The sequence below is a fragment of the Staurois parvus genome, unplaced genomic scaffold (genome assembly GCF_062004578.1).
Source record: "Staurois parvus isolate SC_StPar_1 unplaced genomic scaffold, SC_StPar_1.0 ptg002345l, whole genome shotgun sequence".
Classification (NCBI taxonomy): Eukaryota; Metazoa; Chordata; class Amphibia; order Anura; family Ranidae; genus Staurois; species Staurois parvus.
The window spans coordinates 91901-115570 of NW_028320141.1; the positions used below are offsets into that span (position 1 = coordinate 91901).

Sequence of the window (23670 nt, forward strand, 5' to 3'; positions counted from 1 at the left end):
ACTCTGGACCTGGCAGCAGCATGAGGAGGCGGTATATAGGGGCCTATGGCAGATTAGGGGCCTGGCAGCAGCTATGGGAGGCCCGTAATCTGCCAGCACCCTATGTCAAAAAATTCTACACACCAGCAGTGTGTGAGGAGACCTGAAAGTGGCACATGGCAGAGTGTGGCGATGGAGACAGCAGCAATGGGAGGCCGTACAGGGACCCATGAGAGACTCTGGACCTGGCAGCAGCATGAGGAGGCGGTATATAGGGGCCTATGGCAGATTAGGGGCCTGGCAGCAGCTATGGGAGGCCCGTAATCTGCCAGCACCCTATGTCAAAAAATTCTACACACCAGCAGTGTGTGAGGAGACCTGAAAGTGGCACATGGCATGAGACACTGTGGACCTGGCAGCAGCATGAGGAGGCGGTATATAGGGGCCTATGGCAGATTAGGGGCCTGGCAGCAGCAATGGGAGGCCCGTAATCTGCCAGCACCCTATGTCAAAAAATTCTACACACCAGCAGTGTGTGAGGAGACCTGAAAGTGGCACATGGCAGAGTGTGGCGATGGAGACAGCAGCAATGGGAGGCCGTACAGGGACCCATGAGAGACTCTGGACCTGGCAGCAGCATGAGGAAGCGGTATATAGGGGCCTATGGCAGATTAGGGGCCTGGCAGCAGCTATAGGAGGCCCATAATCTGCCAGCACCCTATGTCAAAAAATTCTACACACCAGCAGTGTGAGGAGACCTGAAAGTGGCACATGGCATGAGACACTGTGGACCTGGCAGCAGCATGAGGAGGCGGTATATAGGGGCCCATGGCAGATTAGGGGCCTGGCAGCAGCTATGGGAGGCCCGTAATCTGCCAGCACCCTATGTCAAAAAATTCTACACACCAGCAGTGTGTGAGGAGACCTGAAAGTGGCACATGGCAGAGTGTGGCGATGGAGACAGCAGCAATGGGAGGCCGTACAGGGACCCATGAGAGACTCTGGACCTGGCAGCAGCATGAGGAGGCAGTATATAGGGGCCCATGGCAGATTAGGGGCCTGGCAGCAGCAATGGGAGGCCCGTAATCTGCCAACACCCTATGTCAAAAAATTCTACACACCAGCAGTGTGTGAGGAGACCTGAAAGTGGCACATGGCAGAGTGTGGCGATGGAGACAGCAGCAATGGGAGGCCGTACAGGGACCCATGAGAGACTCTGGACCTGGCAGCAGCATGAGGAGGCGGTATATAGGGGCCTATGGCAGATTAGGGGCCTGGCAGCAGCTATGGGAGGCCCGTAATCTGCCAGCACCCTATGTCAAAAAATTCTACACACCAGCAGTGTGTGAGGAGACCTCAAAGTGGCACATGTTTGAGGCATGATTCATGGCGGATTTAGTCAGTTGTGTCAGGAACTGGTGGTTTGAAATCCAGACTAATCCACGCCTGATTCATTTTCACAAACGTGAGTCTCTCCACACTTTGGGTGGACAGTCGTGTCCTCCGCGGAGTTACAATACCTCCTGCCGCACTAAACACGCGCTCCGATGCCACGCTACTGGCCGGGCATGACAGCCTTTCAAGGGCAAATTCAGCTAGTTGGGGCCAAAGGTCAAGTTTCGTTGCCCAGTAGTCAAGGGGATTGTCTACCTCGGTTGGCAGGGTGCTGTCCAAGTAGGCCCAAGCCTGTTGTTTGAGGTCCTGCTCCAGGTCCACCTGATGCTGCTGCTGCTGCTGCGGCTGGTTAGTAGTTTCCTCACTGCGCTGGTGAAGAAAGCTACTCATCGACTGCAGACTGAGGCAGCCGCTGCTGGTGGAGCTGCCACTGCTCCTACCACCCCACCCCTCCCCTGCTGCCATGGCAGCGGAACGCGAGCGCACAGGGCCCACAGTGTCTGAGGATGGACGTTGGCGCACAAAGGCAGAGACCAACTGACTACATAGGTGGTTTTTATAGTACGTTATTTTGGCCTCCCTCTCAGCAGGTGTGAAAAAGGCCACCATTTTGGAACGGTAGCGAGGGTCCAACAAGGTGGACAGCCAAAAGTCATCCCTCTGTCTGATGGTTATTATTCGGCTGTCGCTACGCAAGCAAGCGAGCATGCTATGGGCCATTTGTGCCAAGGAATGCGAGGGACTCCCTGCCTCCATCTCCACAGCATACTGCCACGGTGCGTCTGGGTCCTCTGTCTCCTCCTCCTCCTCCTCTACCAGATGCTCCTGCTCCTCCACTCCTGTCCGCTGAGTGGAAAAACCACCCATTTCACTCAATAATTCCTGAGCACAAATGTCCTCCTCTACCTCCTCCTCTTATTCCTGTCCTGCCCCCACAGGGGTCATGTGGCGTTGAGATCTGTGTGCCACGTCTACCGCACCCTGACCAGCCATTGTTAACAGCATTTGTTCAAGGACGTGCAACAGAGGAATGACGTCGTTCATCCCATAGTCCTGCCGACTCACGAATAGCGTGGCCTCCTCAAAGGGCCTGAGCAAGCGGCAGGTGTCACGCATGAGCTGCCAATGGCTGACATCGAAGTTACACAGGGGAGTACCTTTATCCGCTTGTAACATCAGGAAATCGGTGATGGCCTTTCGCTGTTCGTAAAGGCGGTCTAACATGTGTAGGGTTGAATTCCACCTTGTTGCAACGTCGCAGATCAGGCGATGCTGTGGAATTCCGTTCTGCCGCTGCAGCTCAAGGAGGGTGTGCTTTGCGGTGTAGGAATGGCTGAAATGCATGCAAAGTTTACGTGACATTTTAAGGATGTCTTGCAGTGGGATGGTGGATTTTAAGAACCGCTTGACAACCAGATTGAACACGTGAGCCATGCATGGCGCATGGCACAACCTTCTTTGACGCAGAGCAGACACCATGTTCTTTCCGTTGTCAGTCAACATGGTTCCGATTTTCAGTTTGCGCGGAGACAGCCATCTGTCGATTTCTCTGTTCATTACACTCAGAAGTTCCTCCCCTGTGTGACTACGTTCTCCAAGGCATACCAGGTGCAGAACAGCGTGACACCGTTGCGCCCTGCACATGTGATATGCCGGTCGGGTAATGGGACTTGGCACGGGGGTGGCGGCTGAGGACACGGCGGAAGAAGAGGTGGTAGAGGCGGACATCTTTGCCGGACCAAGGACGTGCAAACGTGGAGGCAAAAGCGGCGTGACCTGTCCAAGTTGCTGGTGCGGCTGTGACGGCACCACGTTCACCCAGTGGGCCGTAAATGACATGTACTGTCCCTGACCATAGTTACAGCTCCACACGTCGGCGCTGCCGTGCACTTTGGCAGAGACCGACATGCTCAAAGACTGGCCCACCATCTCTTCTACATGTGAATGCAGGGCTGGCACTGCCTTTTTGGCGAAGAAATGACGGCTTGGCACTCTCCACCGCGGCGCGGCACAAGCCATCATTTCTCGGAAATGTGCTGAGTCCACCAGTTGGAAAGGGAGGGACTGCAGCACCAGCAACTTGGACAGGAGGACGTTCAGCTTTTGCACCGTCGGGTGCGTGCTCGCAAACTGTTGTCTCTTGGAAACGGATTCCAAGAAAGACTGCTGACGGAATCCGTGAAGAGGAGTAGCAGGAGAAGGAGCATCTGAACGAGCGGAAGATGCCAACGAGCGACAACTCCCCTCAGCAGAGGTGTTGGAGCCTTGACTGGCTGATGGAGGGCGATTGACGTCGGGTGACGGAGCAAGTAACGGAGCGGGTGATGGAGCGGGGGCTGGGGCGGGCAGAACCGCCGTATCTTTATCACGGTTTTCCCAGGCCACCAAATGGCGACGCTGCATATGCTGCCGCAACGCTGTAGTCCCAACATGGGCCCCCTGGCCACGCTTGACTTTCTGGCCACATAGTCGACATACGGCTACGTTTACTTCCTCGGGCGGCTTGACGAAAAATTGCCACACTGCCGAGTAGGAAACTTTGCCCCCGCTACTCCTCACTGGCTGACTGCTGCTTCCTCCGTGCACACCGGCACCACTACTGGCCGTGGTGGTAGGCTGCAGTGGAGCTGGTGCTCTACTCCGTGGCCGTTTGGCTCCACTGACACTGCTGCGACCCTGCTGCTGTCTCCTGGGCAACCCACCGACTGTTTTGCTCGCTGCCAAGCTGGCACCCTCTTCTCCTGATGATGCGGAAGAAATTGCCTGATGACGACGAGGCTGCCAAGTGCGATCAACCTCCTCATCATCAAGTAGGGTCTCCGCCTCACTACTAGCCCCCTCGGCTGCGTCTGGGTCAGGAGACAGACCTGTCTCTAGACCGGCTACCGAGCCACTCTCCTCGCCACTACTTCTTCGCCTAGCTGCTGAAAAGGCGGATGTCTCCCCCCGTTCCTGACCGCCCTCTATTAGCTCTTCCTCACTGTACAGTGGGGCTGAGCCCACAGCATGCGATACTTCGCTTGGTGAGGGAACACCAAAGGACAGGGGCAGGTAGAGGACACGTGATTTCAGTGGGCTTGGTCCCGGGCCATGCCAACTAACGGTTGTGTCTGACGTACCCACCGACCGTTGGCTGTAGGTGTCAGAGGTGACCTGGGAAGAGGAAGACGACCGAGCCAACCAATCGACGACGGCAGGGTTGTCGGTGGAGACACGACCGCTGGATGACACCGGGAGCACTGGCCTCTGGCTGCGAATAGTGCTGCCTCGACCCCTTCCTCTGCTGCCACGTCTGCTCGCTCCTGAAACATTGCCTCCTCTGCCACTCCTCTGCATGTTGTCTGACATACTCTTTAATTAAACGATTATGTGTCCCTGAGTAACAATTCTGTGTCCCTGAGTAACAATTCTGTGTCTGTGCGAGTAACAATTCTGTGGCCCTAAGTAACAGTTCTGTGGCCCTCAGTAACAATTCTGTGTCCCTGATTAACGTTTCTGTGGCCCCAAGTAACAGTTCTGTGGCCCTCAGTAACAATTCTGTGTCTGTGCGAGTAACAATTCTGTGTCTGTGCGAGTAACAATTCTGTGTCTGTGCGAGAAACAATTCTGTGGCCCTAAGTAACAGTTCTGTGGCCCTCAGTAACAGTTCTGTTTCCCTGAGTAACAATTCTGTGTCTGTGCGAGTAAGAATTCTGTGTCTGTGCGAGTAACAGTTCTGTGGCCCTAAGTAACAGTTCTGTGGCCCTCAGTAACAGTTCTGTGGCCCTGAGTAACAATTCTGTGTCTGTGCGAGTAACAATTCTGTGTCTGTGCGAGTAACAATTCTGTGGCCCTAAGTAACGGTTCTGTGGCCCTCAGTAACAGTTCTATGTCCCTGTGTAACAATTCTGTGTCTGTGCGAGTAACAATTCTGTGGCCCTAAGTAACAGTTCTGTGGCCCTCAGTAACAATTCTGTGTCTGTGCGAGTAACAATTCTGTGTCTGTGCGAGTAACAATTCTGTGTCTGTGCGAGTAACAATTCTGTGGCCCTAAGTAACAGTTCTGTGGCCCTCAGTAACAATTCTGTGTCTGTCCCTGAGTAACAATTCTGTGGCCCTAACTAAAGTTTCTGTGGCCCTAAGTAACAATTCTCTGGCACTCAGTAACAATTCTGTCTGTCCCTGAGTAACAATTCTGTGGCCCTAATAACGTTTCTGTGGCCCTAAGTAACAATTATCTGGCACTCAGTAACAATTCTGTCTGTCCCTGAGTAACAATTCTCTGGCACTCAGTAACAATTCTGTCTGTCCCTGAGTAAAAATTCTGTGGCCCTAAGTAAAGTTTCTGTGGCCCTAAGTAACAATTCTCTGGCACTCCGTAACAATTCTGTCTGTCCCTGAGTAACAATTCTGTCTGTCCCTGAGTAAAAATTCTGTGGCCCTAAGTAAAGTTTCTGTGGCCCTGAGTAACAATTCTCTGGCACTCCGTAACAATTCTGTCTGTCCCTGAGTATGAATTCTGTGGCCCTAACTAGCGTTTCTTTGTCCCTAAGTAACAGTTCTGTGGCCCTGAGTAACAATTCTGTGTCTGTGCGAGTAACAATTCTGTGGCCCTAAGTAACAGTTCTGTGGCCTTCAGTAACAATTCTGTGTCTGTGCGAGTAACAATTCTGTGGCCCTAAGTAAAGTTTCTGTGGCCCTAAGTAACAATTCTCTGGCACTCAGTAACAATTCTGTCTGTCCCTGAGTAAAAATTCTGTGGCCCTAATTAAAGTTTCTGTGGCCCTCAGTAACAATTCTGTGTCTGTGCGAGTAACAATTCTGTGTCTGTGCGAGTAACAATTCTGTGGCCCTAAGTAACGGTTCTGTGGCCCTCAGTAACAGTTCTGTGTCCCTGTGTAACAATTCTGTGTCTGTGCGAGTAACAATTCTGTGGCCCTAAGTAACAGTTCTGTGGTCCTCGGTAACAATTCTGTGTCTGTGCGAGTAACAATTCTGTGGCCCTAAGTAACAGTTCTGTGGCCCTCAGTAACAATTCTGTGTCTGTCCCTGAGTAACAATTCTGTGGCCCTAACTAAAGTTTCTGTGGCCCTAAGTAACAATTATCTGGCACTCAGTAACAATTCTGTCTGTCCCTGAGTAACAATTCTCTGGCACTCAGTAACAATTCTGTCTGTCCCTGAGTAAAAATTCTGTGGCCCTAAGTAAAGTTTCTGTGGCCCTAAGTAACAATTCTCTGGCACTCCGTAACAATTCTGTCTGTCCCTGAGTAACAATTCTCTGGCACTCAGTAACAATTCTGTCTGTCCCTGAGTAAAAATTCTGTGGCCCTAAGTAAAGTTTCTGTGGCCCTGAGTAACAATTCTCTGGCACTCCGTAACAATTCTGTCTGTCCCTGAGTAACAATTCTCTGGCACTCCATAACAATTCTGTCTGTCCCTGAGTATGAATTCTGTGGCCCTAACTAGCGTTTCTTTGTCCCTAAGTAACAGTTCTGTGGCCCTGAGTAACAATTCTGTGTCTGTGCGAGTAACAATTCTGTGGCCCTAAGTAAAGTTTCTGTGGCCCTAAGTAACAATTCTCTGGCACTCAGTAACAATTCTGTCTGTCCCTGAGTAACAATTCTGTGGCCCTAATTAAAGTTTCTGTGGCACTCAGTAACAATTCTGTCTGTCCCTGAGTAACAATTCTCTGGCACTCAGTAACAATTCTGTCTGTCCCTGATTATGAATTCTGTGGCCCTAACTAGCGTTTCTTTGTCCCTAAATAACGATTCTGTGGCCCTCATTAACAAGTCTGTGTCCCTGAGTAATGGTTCTCTGTCCCTAAGTAACTTTTCTCTGTCCCCAATTATCGTTTCTGTGGCCCTAACTCTGTCCCTGTCCCTAGTACAGAGCGGTCTGCCTCTGTTCAATAACTGCAGGCAAATGAAGAATTCCAAAATGGCCGCTATTTATAGCTCGACCATTACACAGTGCTGGCTGGCTGGCTGCTGATTGGCTGATGCGATCACATGTAGTTGAGGAATGCATTATGGGTCAGCGCGCCTTGTCTGCGCGCCTTCCCAGACATCCCCGCTCCGTCGCCGCACATGTCAGCCGCCATTTTCTGAAAAATTTCGATTCGCGCGTCCGAATTAGGCTATTTTTCGGATTCGGCACGAATCGAAATTTTTCCGATATTCGACTCGAATTCCACTTCGGATACTTCGATTCGCTCATCTCTAATCATCACATAGCAGACACAAAGTCCCCTGTGCTTTTTTAGGTGACCGGTTCTCTTTAATGAGACATTTGAGGTCTAGAAGACCCTGCATGTTCCCCTCTGCTCTCCACTGGACTGCATTGCAATACATCTCTCCCCAGCTGTTCTAGCTGGGGAAAATGACTGCGGGGACCCGGAAGTGATGTCATACACCTCTTTCCCGGGTCACAGAAGGGGAGGAGAGCAGAGTGGACGGGGGGGGGGGGCGATCAGACAGGTGACTGGTAGATTTTGTCCCTTTCTTGCTGTCCCCCAAAACCTGGACAGGATCGGGGGCTGCGTTTATTGGAACCGATCCTCCTGTATTGTGCTCCTGCAGCAGCTGAAAGCCGGTTTCTCCTCCTCATCCTCCCACTGGCACTCAGCTGCTGCAGGAAGGAAATACCTGTCCAGGGTCCTGCCTGGTGTCCGGGGTCCAGGGTCTTGCCCGGGTTACCGATCGCTCACTGTGTTTATTCATAACTAAAGCATAGTAAACTGTTTTTGACTATGCTTCAGTTTCTGAATCAACAGGGAGACTATGCAGAGCTCCTCCTGCTCATTATGTGCAGCTGATGCTCCTTCTTCTTTTGAGTAAAAAAAAAAAAAAAAGTGAGACATCAGAAGTCTGTTTAGACCCCCGATATTTCACCAAAGCCTCCCCCCCCCCCCCCAACAGGGCTGCTAAAAGAAATTGTAAAAAAAAAAAATTTTAAATTGTAAAAAATAATAAAAATAAACTTCTGACACTGAGCCTCTGCTCTTCTGACCCCCGCCCTCTGCTCTTCTGACCCCCGCCCTCTGCTCTTCTGACCCCCGCCCTCTGCTCTTCTGACCCCCGCCCTCTGCTCTTCTGACCCCCGCCCTCTGCTCTTCTGACCCCCGCCCAATGCTCTTCTGACCCCCGCCCAATGCTCTTCTGACCCCCGCCCTCTGCTCTTCTGACCCCCGCCCTCTGCTCTTCTGACCCCCGAGCCTCTGCTTTTCTGACCCCCGAGCCTCTGCTCTTCTGACCCCGAGGCTCTGCTCTTCTGACCCCGAGCCTCTGCTTTTCTGACCCCGAGCCTCTGCTTTTCTGACCCCGAGCCTCTGCTTTTCTGACCCCGAGCCTCTGCTCTTCTGACCCCGAGCCTCTGCTCTTCTGACCCCGAGCCTCTGCTCTTCTGACCCCGAGCCTCTGCTCTTCTGACCCCGAGCCTCTGCTCTTCTGACCCCCAGCCTCTGCTCTTCTGACCCCGAGCCTCTGCTCTTCTGACCCCGAGCCTCTGCTCTTCTGACCCCGAGCCTCTGCTCTTCTGACCCCGAGCCTCTGCTCTTCTGACCCCGAGCCTCTGCTCTTCTGACCCCGAGCCTCTGCTCTTCTGACCCCGAGCCTCTGCTCTTCTGACCCACGAGCCTCTGCTCTTCTGACCCACGAGCCTCTGCTCTTCTGACCCACGAGCCTCTGCTCTTCTGACCCACGAGCCTCTGCTCTTCTGACCCACGAGCCTCTGCTCTTCTGACCCACGAGCCTCTGCTCTTCTGACCCACGAGCCTCTGCTCTTCTGACCCACGAGCCTCTGCTCTTCTGACCCACGAGCCTCTGCTCTTCTGACCCACGAGCCTCTGCTCTTCTGACCCACGAGCCTCTGCTCTTCTGACGCCCGCCCTCTGCTCTTCTGACGCCCGCCCTCTGCTCTTCTGACGCCCGCCCTCTGCTCTTCTGACGCCCGCCCTCTGCTCTTCTGACGCCCGCCCTCTGCTCTTCTGACGCCCGCCCTCTGCTCTTCTGACGCCATCTCCTTCTCTTTCAGGAGTGGATAACTGCGGACGGACGGTGATTGTGGTGGTGGGAAGGAATATTCCTGTGTTGGTGATAGACATGGAGAAGGTAAGGTCGCCTGTAGTCGGTTTCTGGTTGTGTGTCAGATGCAGCTTTGTGTGCGTCTCGTTGCCTTTCATACCTTCACAGATCAGCCGGCGATGAGATAAAATGATAATAAATCACCGATACAGATATAAATCCGAGTTCCTGCGGGCTCCTGTGAGGGGACTAGGAGTGTCCTGTGGAGGTGGAAACCATGGAGCCACATGAACAACTAAGATCCCCCCAAATCCTGCGCACCCGGGATCCCCCCAGATCCTGCGCACCCGGGATCCCCCCAGATCCTGCGCACCCGGGATCCCCCCAGATCCTGCGCACCCGGGATCCCCCCAGATCCTGCGCACCCGGGATCCCCCCCAGATCCTGCGCACCCGGGATCCCCCCCAGATCCTGCGCACCCGGGATCCCCCCCAGATCCTGCGCACCCGGGATCCCCCCCCAGATCCTGCGCACCCGGGATCCCCCCCCAGATCCTGCGCACCCGGGATCCCCCCCCCAGATCCTGCGCACCCGGGATCCCCCCCCAGATCCTGCGCACCCGGGATCCCCCCCCAGATCCTGCGCACCCGGGATCCCCCCCCAGATCCTGCGCACCCGGGATCCCCCCCCCAGATCCTGCGCACCCGGGATCCCCCCCCCCCCTCCCCCGACTCCTGCGCACCTCCGATATCCCCCCCTCCGCCGCGACTCCGATATCCCCCCCTCCGCCGCGACTCCGATATCCCCCCCTCCCCCGCGACTCCGATATCCCCCCTCAACCCCTGCACACCTCAGATCTGCCCCGACTCCTGCACCTGCCAATGGCAACATTCCAATGAACGTGCTTTCTAGGGACTGCTGACCCGTTTTAGGTTGTTCATCTTATATCAGATTTGGGAATTGCTGATGTAATATATTAGTTGTACATTTCTGTGCTTTATCATGTAGTAACTTTGTCTCAGCATTTCTCTGGGTGTTGCCCCCCGTAGTGTCACACTTTACATTTGTGACGTGTCCTTTGCAGGCTCTCCTATATTTCATCCATATGATGGATCACGTGGCGGCCAAGGACTATGTCCTGGTGTATTTCCACACTCTGACCGGAGAACACAACCACCTGGACTCCGACTTTCTCAAGAACCTCTACGATGTGGTCGATGCCAAGTAAGTGAATGTTCAGCAACTAGCCGGTCTGGGTGGATCAAGTAAATAATTTCAGTATAGGACTGGAGCCTGGACAACTGTGAAGACTGACGGGGGGGCCGGAGGGAAGATTGAACTACTTTGCCTCTTTGGACATGCAGGTGAAACTCGAAAAATGAGAATATGGTGCATTCATTCATTTATTTCAGTGCAGCAACTTAAAAGGTGAAACTAATATATGAGACTCATTCCATGCAAAGCAAGATAGTTCCAGCCGTGATTTGTCATCATTGTGATGATTATGGCTTACAGCTCATGAAAACCCCAAATCCACAATCTCAGAAAATGAGAATATTGGGAAAAGGTGGAATAATCTCGGCTCAAAGTGTCCCACTCTAATCGGCTCATTCAGCCATAACACCTGCAAAGGGGTCCTGAGCCTTTAAATGGTCCCTCAGTCTGGTTCAGTAGGAATCACAATCATGGGAAAGACTGCTGACCTGACACCATCACTGACACCCTCCATAAGGAGGGAAAGCCTCAAAAGGTAATTGCAGAAGAAGTTGGATGTTCCCAAAGTGCTGTATCAAAGCACATTAATAGAAAGTTATGTGGAAGGGAAAAGTGTGGAAGAAAAAGGTGCACAAGCAGCAGGGATGACCGCAGCCTGGAGAGGATTGTCAGGAAAAGGCCATTCAAAAGTGTTGGGGACTTTCACAAGGAGTGGACTGAGGCTGGAGTCAGTGCATCAAGAGCCACCACACACCGACGGATCCTGGACATGGGCTTCAAATGTCGTATTCTAATGTCAAGCCGCTCCTGAACAGCAAACAAAGTCAGAAGCGTCTTACCTGGGCTAAAGAAAAACAGATCTGGTCTGCTGCTCAGTGGTCCAAAGTCCTCTTTTCTGATGAGAACAACTTTTGCATCTCATTTGGAAACCAAGGACCCCGAGTATGGAGGAAGAATGGAGAGGCCCAAGGACCCCGAGTATGGAGGAAGAATGGAGAGGCCCAAGGACCCCGAGTATGGAGGAAGAATGGAGAGGCCCAAGGACCCCGAGTATGGAGGAAGAATGGAGAGGCCCAAGGACCCCGAGTATGGAGGAAGAATGGAGAGGCCCGAGGACCCCGAGTATGGAGGAAGAATGGAGGGGCACAAGGACCCCGAGTATGGAGGAAGAATGGAGAGGCACAAGGACCCCGAGTATGGAGGAAGAATGGAGAGGCCCAAGGACCCCGAGTATGGAGGAAGAATGGAGAGGCCCGAGGACCCCGAGTATGGAGGAAGAATGGAGGGGCACAAGGACCCCGAGTATGGAGGAAGAATGGAGAGGCACAAGGACCCCGAGTATGGAGGAAGAATGGAGAGGCCCAAGGACCCCGAGTATGGAGGAAGAATGGAGAGGCACAAGGACCCCGCGTATGGAGGAAGAATGGAGAGGCACAAGGACTTCCACTGTGCTTCATTAAGTCCAGGGTCAGCGCAGCCGTCTACCAGGAGATTTTGGAGCACTTCATGCTTCCTTCCGCAGATGAGATTTATGGGGACGCTGACTTCATTTTCCAGCAGGACTTGGCTCCGCCCACACTGCCAAAAGCACCAAAACCTGGTTCAATGACCGTGGGATTACTGTGCTTGATTGGCCAGCAAACTCACCTGACCTGAACCCCATAGAGAATCTATGGGGCATTGCCAAGAGAAAGATGAGACATGAGACCGAACAATGCAGAAGAGCTGAAGGCCGCTATTGAAGCATCCTGGTCTTCCATAACACCTCAGCAGTGCCACAGGCTGATAGCTTCCATGCCACGCCGCATTGAGGCAGTAATTGCTGCAAAAGGGGCCCCAACCAAGTACTGAGTACATATGCAGCTTCTACTTTTCAGAGGTGCGATATTGTTCTATGTACAATCCGTGTTTTATTGATTGCATGGAATATTCTCATTTTCTGAGATTGTGGATTTGGGGTTTTCATGAGCTGTAAGCCATAATCATCACAATGATGACAAATCACGGCTTGAACTATCTTGCTTTGCATGGAATGAGTCTCATATATTAGTGTCACCTTTTAAGTTGCTGCACTGAAATCAATCAACAAATGCACCAGATTCTCATTTTTCGAGTTTCACCTGTACTTCGGACAATATAGTGTATGTAGTATTGTCCCCGCCCTCCAAATCATGTGATTCAGGTGTTCCAATCCCCTCCATATCATGTGATTCAGGTGTTCCAATCCCCTCCATATCATGTGATTCAGGTGTTCCAATCCCCTCCATATCATGTGATTCAGGTGTTCCAATCCCCTCCATATCATGTGATTCAGGTGTTCCAATCCCCTCCATATCATGTGATTCAGGTGTTCCAATCCCCTCCATATCATGTGATTCAGGTGTTCCAATCCCCTCCATATCATGTGATTCAGGTGTTCCAATCCCCTCCATATCATGTGATTCAGGTGTTCCAGTCCCCTCCATATCATGTGATTCAGGTGTTCCAGTCCCCTCCATATCATGTGATTTAGGTGTTCCAATCCCCTCCATGGACACAGGTGTATACAATCAAGCCCCTAGGCATGCAGACGGCTTCTACAAACATTGGTGAAAGAATGGGTCGCTCTCAGGAGCTCAGTGACTCCAAGCGTGGTCCCGTGATAGGTGGCCACCTGGGCAATAAGTCCATCCGTGACATTTCCTGGCTACTAAATATTCCACGCTCAACTGTTAGTGGGATTATAACAAAGTGGAAGCCACTGGGAACAACAGCCACTCAGCCACCAAGTGGTAGGCCACGTCACATGACAGGGCGGGGTCAGCGCATGCTGAAGCGCACAGTGCGCAGAAGTCGCCAACTGTCTGCAGAGTCAATAGCTAAAGACCAAACTTGGTGTGGCCTTCAGATGAGCCCAACAACAGTGCGTAGAGAGCTTCATGGAATGGGTTTCCATGGCCGAGCAGCTGCATCCAAGCCTTCCATCACCAAGTGCAATGCAAAGCGTCGGATGCAGTGGTGTAAAGCACGCCGCCACTGGACTCTAGAGCAGTGGAGACGTGTTCTCTGGAGTGACCAGTCACGCTTCTCTGTCTGGCAATCCGATGGACGTGTCTGAGTTTGGCGGTTGCCAGGAGAACGGTACTTGCCTGACTGCATTGTGCCATGTGTAAAGTTTGGTGGAGGGGGGATTCTGGTGTTGGGTTGTGTTTCAGGGGTTGGGCTTGGCCCCCTAGTTCCAGTGAAGGGAACTCTTAAGGCGACATTTTGGACAATTTCATGTTCCCAACATTGTGGAAAGAGTTTGTTCTCTGGAGGGACCAATCACGCTTCTCTGTCTGGTAATCCAATGGACATGTCTGGGTTTGGCGGTTGCCAGGAGAACGGTACTTGCCATAGGCTCCCATGTCCCAGCCGCTGTTGGGACTTCCTCCTCCCCCCTGCAGCTGTTACTGGCTTACCCTTGGGATCATGTGACTGGACCGGAGCGGGCTGACAATGGGTATATATACGTCTTTTAGGATGGAATTGCACTTTTCGTGCCCTGTAATGTGGTCTGCAGTTCCTGCTCCTCCCTGTAGGTGGTGCTGTGTGTTCAAGTAATAGACAATGTTACATTTTTGATGATATAAAATACATTTTGTTACATTTTAAAGTAAACAAATTTTCTGTAATAATTCGGTATATTCTTATCGTAAATCATCTGGTAAAAGTTTAGTTTTTTTGTTTTTCTTTTTTTTTTCTGTAAAATCTTGCTATTTTCTTTTTTACAGGTACAAAAAGAATTTGAAGGCTCTGTATTTCGTCCATCCGACCTTTCGCTCCAAGGTATGATGTCACTCAGTGGTAAGGTGAACCTGCTGCCGTGATTGGTCTGTCTGTACGATGGAAAAGTGTACCTGTATAACATCAGAGCTGCATTGTCCACACTTGTATCATTTTACATTGGGTGCGCCGAGGAGCCCTTAAATTGTTACCCCAAAAATTATTTATATGTCTGATGTTGTTTTTTTTTTTTTTTTTTCTTTGTGTTGGTTATGATAAATCTGATGTGTTCTTTATCTAATTCATTTGCTTATGAATACCTGGTGATCCTGTCAGTGCCCCTTGCTTCCTGTTGGAATCTGACTACGCCAAGCATGGAAGTGGATCAGTGCTGGCGTGGTCAGTTTGCATCCCTGGTGAGCCTGTCAGTGCCCCTTGCTTCCTGTTGGAATCTGACTACGCCAAGCATGGAAGTGGATCAGTGCTGGCGTGGTCAGTTTGCATCCCTGGTGATCCCTTCAGTGCCCCTTGCTTCCTGTTGGAATCTGACTACGCCAAGCATGGAAGTGGATCAGTGCTGGCGTGGTCAGTTTGCATCCCTGGTGATCCCTTCAGTGCCCGTTGCTTCCTGTTGGAATCTGACTACGCCAAGCATGGAAGTGGATCAGTGCTGGCGTGGTCAGTTTGCATCCCTGGTGAGCCTGTCAGTGCCCCTTGCTTCCTTTTGGAATCTGATTACGCCAAGCATGGAAGTGGATCAGTGCTGGCGTGGTCAGTTTGCATCCCTGGTGATCCCTTCAGTGCCCGTTGCTTCCTGTTGGAATCTGACTACGCCAAGCATGGAAGTGGATCAGTGCTGGCGTGGTCAGTTTGCATCCCTGGTGAGCCTGTCAGTGCCCCTTGCTTCCTGTTGGAATCTGATTACGCCAAGCATGGAAGTGGATCAGTGCTGGCGTGGTCAGTTTGCATCCCTGGTGAGCCTGTCAGTGCCCCTTGCTTCCTGTTGGAATCTGACTACGCCAAGCATGGAAGTGGATCAGTGCTGGTGTGGTCAGGTTGCATCCCTGGGGTCTCTGCTAGGAGTTGCCTGTTTCTCTCCCCCCCCCCCCAACCTTCTCCCCCTATAGCTATTTGCTGTCTTACTATTGGCTTTTATAGTTCTGTGTTCCTAGGCCGGATCTAATTTATCTGGTCAGTAAAAAAAAAAAGTCATGTGGCATAATGTCAACCGTGTGTCAGAGATGGAGGGAACCAGCATTCCCCGTTCACCCAGCACGCTTCTGTACCAAGAGTCACAACCTGGAAATCATGTCTGACCGTAAAGGGGTATACGGGGGACTCTTGTATGTGTTAGGCTGCCATTACATTATGATGATTAAAGAGAACCTGTGCCCCCTTATGTGTCCTATCAGAGTTCCCCCTCACATCGGGAGTCTTGGCCAGAGTTCCCCCTCACATCGGGGGTCTTGGCCAGAGTTCCCCCTCACATCGGGGGTCTTGGCCAGAGTTCCCCCTCACATCGGGGGTCTTGGCCAGAGTTCCCCCTCACATCGGGGGTCTTGGCCAGAGTTCCCCCTCACATCGGGGGTCTTGGCCAGAGTTCCCCCTCACATCGGGGGTCTTGGCCAGAGTTCCCCCTCACATCGGGGGTCTTGGCCAGAGTTCCCCCTCACATCGGGGGTCTTGGCCAGAGTTCCCCCTCACATCGGGGGTCTTGGCCAGAGTTCCCCCTCACATCGGGGGTCTTGGCCAGAGTTCCCCCTCACATCGGGGGTCTTGGCCAGAGTTCCCCCTCACATCGGGGGTCTTGGCCAGAGTTCCCCCTCACATCGGGGGTCTTGGCCAGAGTTCCCCCTCACATCGGGGGTCTTGGCCAGAGTTCCCCCTCACATCGGGGGTCTTGGCCAGAGTTCCCCCTCACATCGGGGGTCTTGGCCAGAGTTCCCCCTCACATCGGGGGTCTTGGCCAGAGTTCCCCCTCACATCGGGAGTCCCCATTAGACCCCCCCCCCCCCAAGTGCCCTCTTACATCAGTTGACCCCCCCCCCCTCAGCGACCCCTTATGTCAATTCCCCCCCAGAGTGACTCACTACATCGTTTCCCCCCTCAGGGTGACCCCTAATATCAGTTGGCCACATCAGGGTGACCCCTAATATTAGTTGCCCCCCTCCTAATATCAGTTGACCCCCCTCAGGGTGACCGCCTACATCATTGTCCCCCCTCAGGGTGACCCTTAATATCAGTTGACCCCCCTCAGTGACCCCTTACATCAGTTGACCCCTCCCGCAGAGTGACCCCTTACATCAGTTGACCTTGTAAGAGTGAACCCTAACATCAGTTGACCCCCCTCAGGGTGACCCCTGTTATTAGTTGCCTCTCTCATATTATCAGTTGACCCCCCTCAGAGTGACCCCTTACATCAGTTGACCCCCCCTCAGGGTGACCCCTAATATTGCCTCTCACATAATCTCATTTGACCCCCTCAGGGTGACCCCTTATATCAGTTGCCCCCCCCCCCCCCAAGTGATCAGTTATATTAGTTGACCCCCACCCCATCAAGTCTCATAGATTAGTGAATGTGCTGTCAGAGATCGGCGACTCCGGACCTGTTGTGTTCACAGATGATTTAAAGTTGCAGTTGCTTAGAACGTGGCCACTATTCCAGTCCCGCCCCCAAGTCCCCCATCCAATGAGAAGAACTGGGAAGAACACCTCTGTTAAACAAACTGTAGGGGGATGGGTATGTGCTCATTTCTGTTTATGATCGGTTTATTGACCTTTAAATGTTCACTGGGAAAAATGGAAAGGTGAACTAATTCCAAATCTGGCTACCCCTCCCAACCCGGCCACACATGCAGTTCAGGGGATCTGTACGACTATTAGAGGGTCATTTCAATAAAGAAAAGGTGAACTAACTCCAAATACTACGGCCACACCTCCAGACCCTGCTGCACATAGCGGGCGTACGCCACAGTACACACATGGAGTGAGTATTATTAATGCTCTCATTGGTCAGCACCTTCCACGTAGAGCACTTTCCAGACCCATTTCTAGTAAATTTTGTCCACAAAAAACTATCCAGGTCCAGAGCCACCAGCATAGCCTCTGTCTCTGAAAACCTTGAATAGACTGAACGGAAAGAGCACTGGGAGCTACTGCTATTGTTTAGGTCACTGGGCGCCTTTACAAACACCCCATTCCCTCTGATTCCCACCACGGAAGCAGATCCACAGTGTTCTTCTGGTCTCCTCCCCAATGCTATGGTTTTCCACCGTGGAAGCAGATCCACCATGTTCTTCTAGTCTCCTCCCCAATCCTGTGGTTTTCCACCATGGAAGCAGATCCACCATGTTCTTCTGGTCTTCTCCCCAATGCTATGGTTTTCCACCATGGATGCAGATCCACTATGTTCTTCTTCCGGTCTCCATAAAATCTCACCAATCCCACTGATTTTCACCATGGAAGCAGATCCACTATGTTCTTCTGGTCCCCATAAAATCTTACCAATCTTGCTGATTTTCACCATGGAAGCAGATTCACCATATTCTTCTTCTGTTCTCTGTAAAAATTCCTCAATCCTGCTCATTTCCACCATGGAAGCAAATCCACCATGTTCTTCTGGTCTTCTCCCCAATCCTATGGTTTTCCACCATGGATGCAAATCCACCATGTTCTTCTGGTCTTCTCCCCAATCCTATGGTTTTCCACCATGGATGCAGATCCACTATGTTCTTCTTCCGGTCTCCATAAAATCTCACCAATCCCACTGATTTTCACCATGGCAGCAGAACCACTAGGTTTTTCTTCTGGGCCCCGTAAAATCTTACCAGTCCTGCTGATTTTCACCATGGAAGCAGATCCACCATATTCTTCTTCTGGTCTCCATAAAAACTCCTCAATCCTGCTCATTTCCACCATGGAAGCAAATCCACCATGTTCTTCTGGTCTCCGTAAAATCTTATCAATCTCATGATTCCTACCTTGGAAGCAGATTCACCATTTTCTACTTCTGGTCTCCATAAAAACTTCAAAAATCCTGCTTATATCCACCATGTTCTACTTCTGGTCTCCAATAAAATTCCCAATCCTGATTTCCACCAATGGAAGTAGATTCACCATGTTCTACTTCTGGTCTCCATAAAAATTCTAAGATTCCCACCATGGAAGCAGATCCACCATGTTCTACTTCTCGTCTCTATAAAAATTCCCAATCCTGCTGATTTCCACCATGAAAGCAGATCCACCATGTTCTACTTCTGGTCTTCATAAAAACTCCCAATCCTGCTGATTTCCACCATGGAAGCAGATCCACCATGTTCTACTTCTGGTCTCCATAAAAACTTCAAAAATCCTGCTTATATCCACCATGTTCTACTTCTGGTCTCCAATAAAATTCCCAATCCTGATTTCCACCAATGGAAGTAGATTCACCATGTTCTACTTCTGGTCTCCATAAAAATTCTAAGATTCCCACCATGGAAGCAGATCCACCATGTTCTACTTCTCGTCTCTATAAAAATTCCTAATCCTGCTGATTTCCACCATGAAAGCAGATCCACCATGTTCTACTTCTGGTCTTCATAAAAACTCCCAATCCTGCTGATTTCCACCATGGAAGCAGACCACCATGTTCTACTTCTGGTCTCCATAAAAACTTCAAAAATCCTGCTTATATCCACCATGTTCTACTTCTGGTCTCCAATAAAATTCCCAATCCTGATTTCCACCAATGGAAGTAGATTCACCATGTTCTACTTCTGGTCTCCATAAAAATTCTAAGATTCCCACCATGGAAGCAGATCCACCATGTTCTACTTCTCGTCTCTATAAAAATTCCCAATCCTGCTGATTTCCACCATGAAAGCAGATCCACCATGTTCTACTTCTGGTCTTCATAAAAACTCCCAATCCTGCTGATTTCCACCATGGAAGCAGATCCACCATGTTCTACTTCTGGTCTCCATAAAAACTTCAAAAATCCTGCTTATATCCACCATGTTCTACTTCTGGTCTCCAATAAAATTCCCAATCCTGATTTCCACCAATGGAAGTAGATTCACCATGTTCTACTTCTGGTCTCCATAAAAATTCTAAGATTCCCACCATGGAAGCAGATCCACCATGTTCTACTTCTCGCGTCTATAAAAATTCCCAATCCTGCTGATTTCCACCATGAAAGCAGATCCACCATGTTCTACTTCTGGTCTTCATAAAAACTCCCAATCCTGCTGATTTCCACCATGGAAGCAGATCCACCATGTTCTACTTCTGGTCTTCATAAAAACTCCCAATCCTGCTGATTTCCACCATGGAAGCAGATCCACCATGTTCTACTTCTGGTCTCCATAAAAACTTCAAAAATCTTGCCTATATCCACCATGTTCTACTTCTGGTCTCCATAAAAATTCCCAATCCTGCTGATTTCCACCATGAAAGCAGATCCACCACGTTCTTCTGGCCTCCATAAAAACTCACCAATCCTGCTAACGTCTACCACAGAAGCAGATCCACTATGTTGTTCTTCTGGTCTCCGTAAATCTTCCCAAATCCTGCTGATTTCCACCATGGAAGCAGATCCACCATGTTCTTCTTCTGGTCTCCATGCAGTTTTGACTCTGATGAGCTGCCACAGGACAAACTTTGTCCTAAATCCTCTTGGAGAAATGTAACGGTCTCCATAGCGGCAGGCCGCACTGCGCGGATGTAGGCCGTGTCCTAGTTTTTGTGATGTCCTAGTTTCCGGATTTTTAATGAAGAAAACCTCCCGCTGACCCCCTCATAATGTGATTCCAGCGATGAAAAGTTAAATCGCAGCCTTTCCTGGCCAAGAAATGTAAAAAACAGAACATTCTCCAGATCTGGCAGCTCTCCACCTCTTAATAAATAGATAAATCTGACGTAGCGGCGTTCTCCCAAACCGCGTCTTCTCCAGCCCCGCTCCGCTGGCAGCTCCCTGCCTTGGAAATGTGGCGTTTAAAGTAAAACCAGCTGTGATGTCTGGATCGCCGAGCCGTAGAGCTCAATGAGACACAGCTTCGGAGTTGGCTCCTGAACTGTGCCGTAGCCCGGCGCTTGGGTCTCCTATCAATTGTTCGATGCGACGTTCACACCGCTGCGTGTTAAAGTGCCACTCCACCCATAACTGTTCCTGAAAGCTGGAGAGTTAAATGACCAAGCTTGGATTGTTGGGGACTTCAGGAGCCGAGATCTCTCTACCGGAGTTCCCACCCGTGTCCCGCTCTGCCTGCTGGATCCTGGATGCCTTCCATGACCAGTAAATGTAGCGGCAGCCAGGGGCGGACTGACCATTTGGAATCTCAGGCACTGCCCGAGGGCCCGGGGTCAGTAGGGGGCCCCATGAGATGCCCCTGGTACCTTTTTCATAGGCCTTTTTGAGTTTGGGCAAGGACACAGGGGCCCCATGATCCCCTATTGCCCGGGGTCCCCATGAGTTGTCAGTCCGCCCCTGGCCCGGGGTCCCCATGAGTTGTCAGTCCGCCCCTGGCCCGGGGTCCCCATGAGTTGTCAGTCCGCCCCTGGCCCGGGGGCCCCATGATTTGTCAGTCCGCCCCTGGTGGCAACAGTTTGTGTCATTTAACTTGACAGAGACTCTTATTTGTAAACCTGAAACTTTGTTACATTTGTCTTTTTTTGTTTCTTTTTACAAAAGTAAAGCAGAACTCAACACTCAAGTAAATCTCCTCCCCCTTTCCCGTGCCGCCATCTTTCAAAATCTGGCGTACGCAGATATGCTACCGGTCTCTGCCATTTATTTGGGACCTGGCAGGGCGCACGAGCCACATTTCTGCCCACTTTTCTGATAGCTGGCCATTCAAGCCACCCGTGCAGAAGCGCAGTAACTGTGTGTATGTATGTGTCCGTGTGTGTGTGTGTATATATACCGTATTTTTCGCTCCATAAGACGCACTTTTTTCCCCCAAAAAAAGGGAGGAAAATGTCAGTGCGTCTTATGGAGCGAATGTAAAGCGGCCGGTCCGGTATTTCTGCCGCCACCATGTCAAAATACCGGGCCGGCCGCTCAGCTGTTCTCTCCTGCAGGGCCTTACCTGTTCCTCGCTCCAGCGCTGCAGTCTTCCCGCGGCGGCTTCTGTGACAGCCGGGTACCCACTGCGCATGCGCGAGGACACATGACAGGTCCCAGAAGGCTCCGGGCCATTCACAAAGAGCAGCGCTTCTCGCGCACGCGCAGTGGGCACCCGGCTGTCACAGAAGCCGCTGCCGGAAGAAGAAGGAAGGAAGGACAACTCCGTGGAAGTGGGAGCGGGTACCTGTCAAATTCAGGTACCCACTCCCCCTCCCTCCCCAAAGGTCAGCAGTCTCTGGTCATCTCCTGTACTGTGTCCGCAGTCTCCGGTCATCTCCTGTACTGTGTCCGCAGTCTCCGGTCATCTCCTGTACTGTGTCCACAGTCTCTGGTCATCCCCTGTACTGTGTCCACAGTCTCCGGTCATCTCCTGTACTATGTCCGCAGTCTCCGGTCATCTCCTGTACTGTGTCCGCAGTCTCTGATCATCTCCTGTACTGTGTCCGCAGTCTCTGATCATCTCCTGTACTGTGTCCGCAGTCTCTGGTCATCTCCTGTACTGTGTCCGCAGTCTCTGGTCATCTCCTGTACTGTGTCCGCAGTCTCTGGTCATCTCCTGTACTATGTCCGCAGTCTCTGGTCATCTCCTGTACTGTGTCCGCAGTCTCTGGTCATCTCCTGTACTGTGTCTGCAGTCTCTGGTCATCTCCTGTACTGTGTCCGCAGTCTCTGGTCATCTCCTGTACTGTGTCCGCAGTCTCTGGTCATCCCCTGTACTGTGTCCGCAGTCTCTGGTCATCTCCTGTACTATGTCCGCAGTCTCTGGTCATCTCCTGTACTGTGTCCGCAGTCTCTGGTCATCCCCTGTACTGTGTCCGCAGTCTCTGGTCATCCCCTGTACTGTGTCCGCAGTCTCTGGTCATCTCCTGTACTATGTCCGCAGTCTCTGGTCATCTCCTGTACTGTGTCTGCAGTCCATTGGTTCAGAATATTTTTTTTCTTGTTTTTCTCCTCTAAAACTTAGGTGTGTCTTAGGGAGCGAAAAATACGGTATATATATATATGTGTGTGTGTGTGTATATATATATGTGTGTGTGTGTGTGTGTGTGTGTGTGTGTGTGTGTGTATATATATATATATATGTGTGTGTGTATATATATATATATGTGTGTGTGTATATATATATATATGTGTGTGTGTATATATATATATATGTGTGTGTGTGTGTGTGTGTGTGTGTGTATATATATATATATGTGTGTGTGTGTGTATGTATATATATGTGTGTGTATATATATATACAGTCATGGCCGAAATTGTTGGCACCCTTGATATTTTTCCTGAAAATCAAGTATTTCACACAAAAAAGGTATTGCATTAACACATGTTTTGCTATACACATGTTTATTCCCTTTGTATGTATTGGAACAAATATAAAACAGAGGCAGAAAAGCAAATATGACATAATGTCACACAAAACCCCAAAAATGGGCTGGACAAAAGTATTGGCACCCTTAACTTAATATTTGGTTGCACACCCTTTGGAAAACATAACTGAAATCAGTCGCTTCCTATAACCATCAATAAGCTTCTGACACCTCTCACCCGGAATTTTGGACCACTCTTCCTTTGCAAACAGCTCCAGGTCTCTCTTATTGGAAGGACACCTTTTCCCAACAGCAATTTTAAGATCTCTCCACAGGTGTTCAATGGGATTTAGATCTGGGCTCATTGCTGGCCACTTCAGAACTCTCCAGCGCTTCTTTGCCATCCATTTCTGAGTGCTTTTTGACGTATGTTTGGGGTCATTGTCCTGCTGGAAGACCCAGGATCTTGGACGCAAACCCAGCTTTCTGACACTGGGCCCTACAGTGCGACCCAAAATCCTTTGGTAATCCTCAGATTTCATGATGCCTTGCACACAGTCAAGGCACCCAGTGCCAGAGGCAGCAAAACAACCCCAAAACATCATTGAACCTCCACCATATTTTACCGTAGGTACTGTGTTTTGTTCTTTGTAGGCCTCATTCCGTTTTCGGTAAACAGTAGAATGATGTGCTTTACCGAAAAGCTCTATCTTGGTCTCATCTGTCCACAAGACGTTTTCCCAGAAGGCTTTTGGCTTACTCAAGTACATTTTGGCAAACTGTAGTCTTGCTTTTTTATGTCTCTGTGTCAGCAGTGGGGTCCTCCTGGGTCTCCTGCCATAGCGTTTCATTTCATTTAAATGTCGACGGATAGTTCGCGCTGACACTGATGCTCCCTGAGCCTGCAGGACAGCTTGAAT

General features: G+C 50.8%; 1 protein-coding gene across 2 annotated transcripts in view; it reads left to right on the plus strand.

Annotated features, from left to right (window-relative positions):
- Positions 1 to 23670, plus strand: part of GDAP2 (ganglioside induced differentiation associated protein 2) — a 79320-nt gene that overhangs the window by 44491 nt on the left and 11159 nt on the right. For both annotated transcript variants that reach the window (XM_089665779.1, XM_089665780.1), the window contains exons 10-12: positions 9390 to 9466; positions 10464 to 10603; positions 14347 to 14401. In XM_089665779.1, the coding sequence (XP_089521905.1) occupies positions 9390 to 9466; positions 10464 to 10603; positions 14347 to 14401 (272 nt within the window). The remainder of the gene's footprint in view (positions 1 to 9389; positions 9467 to 10463; positions 10604 to 14346; positions 14402 to 23670) is intronic.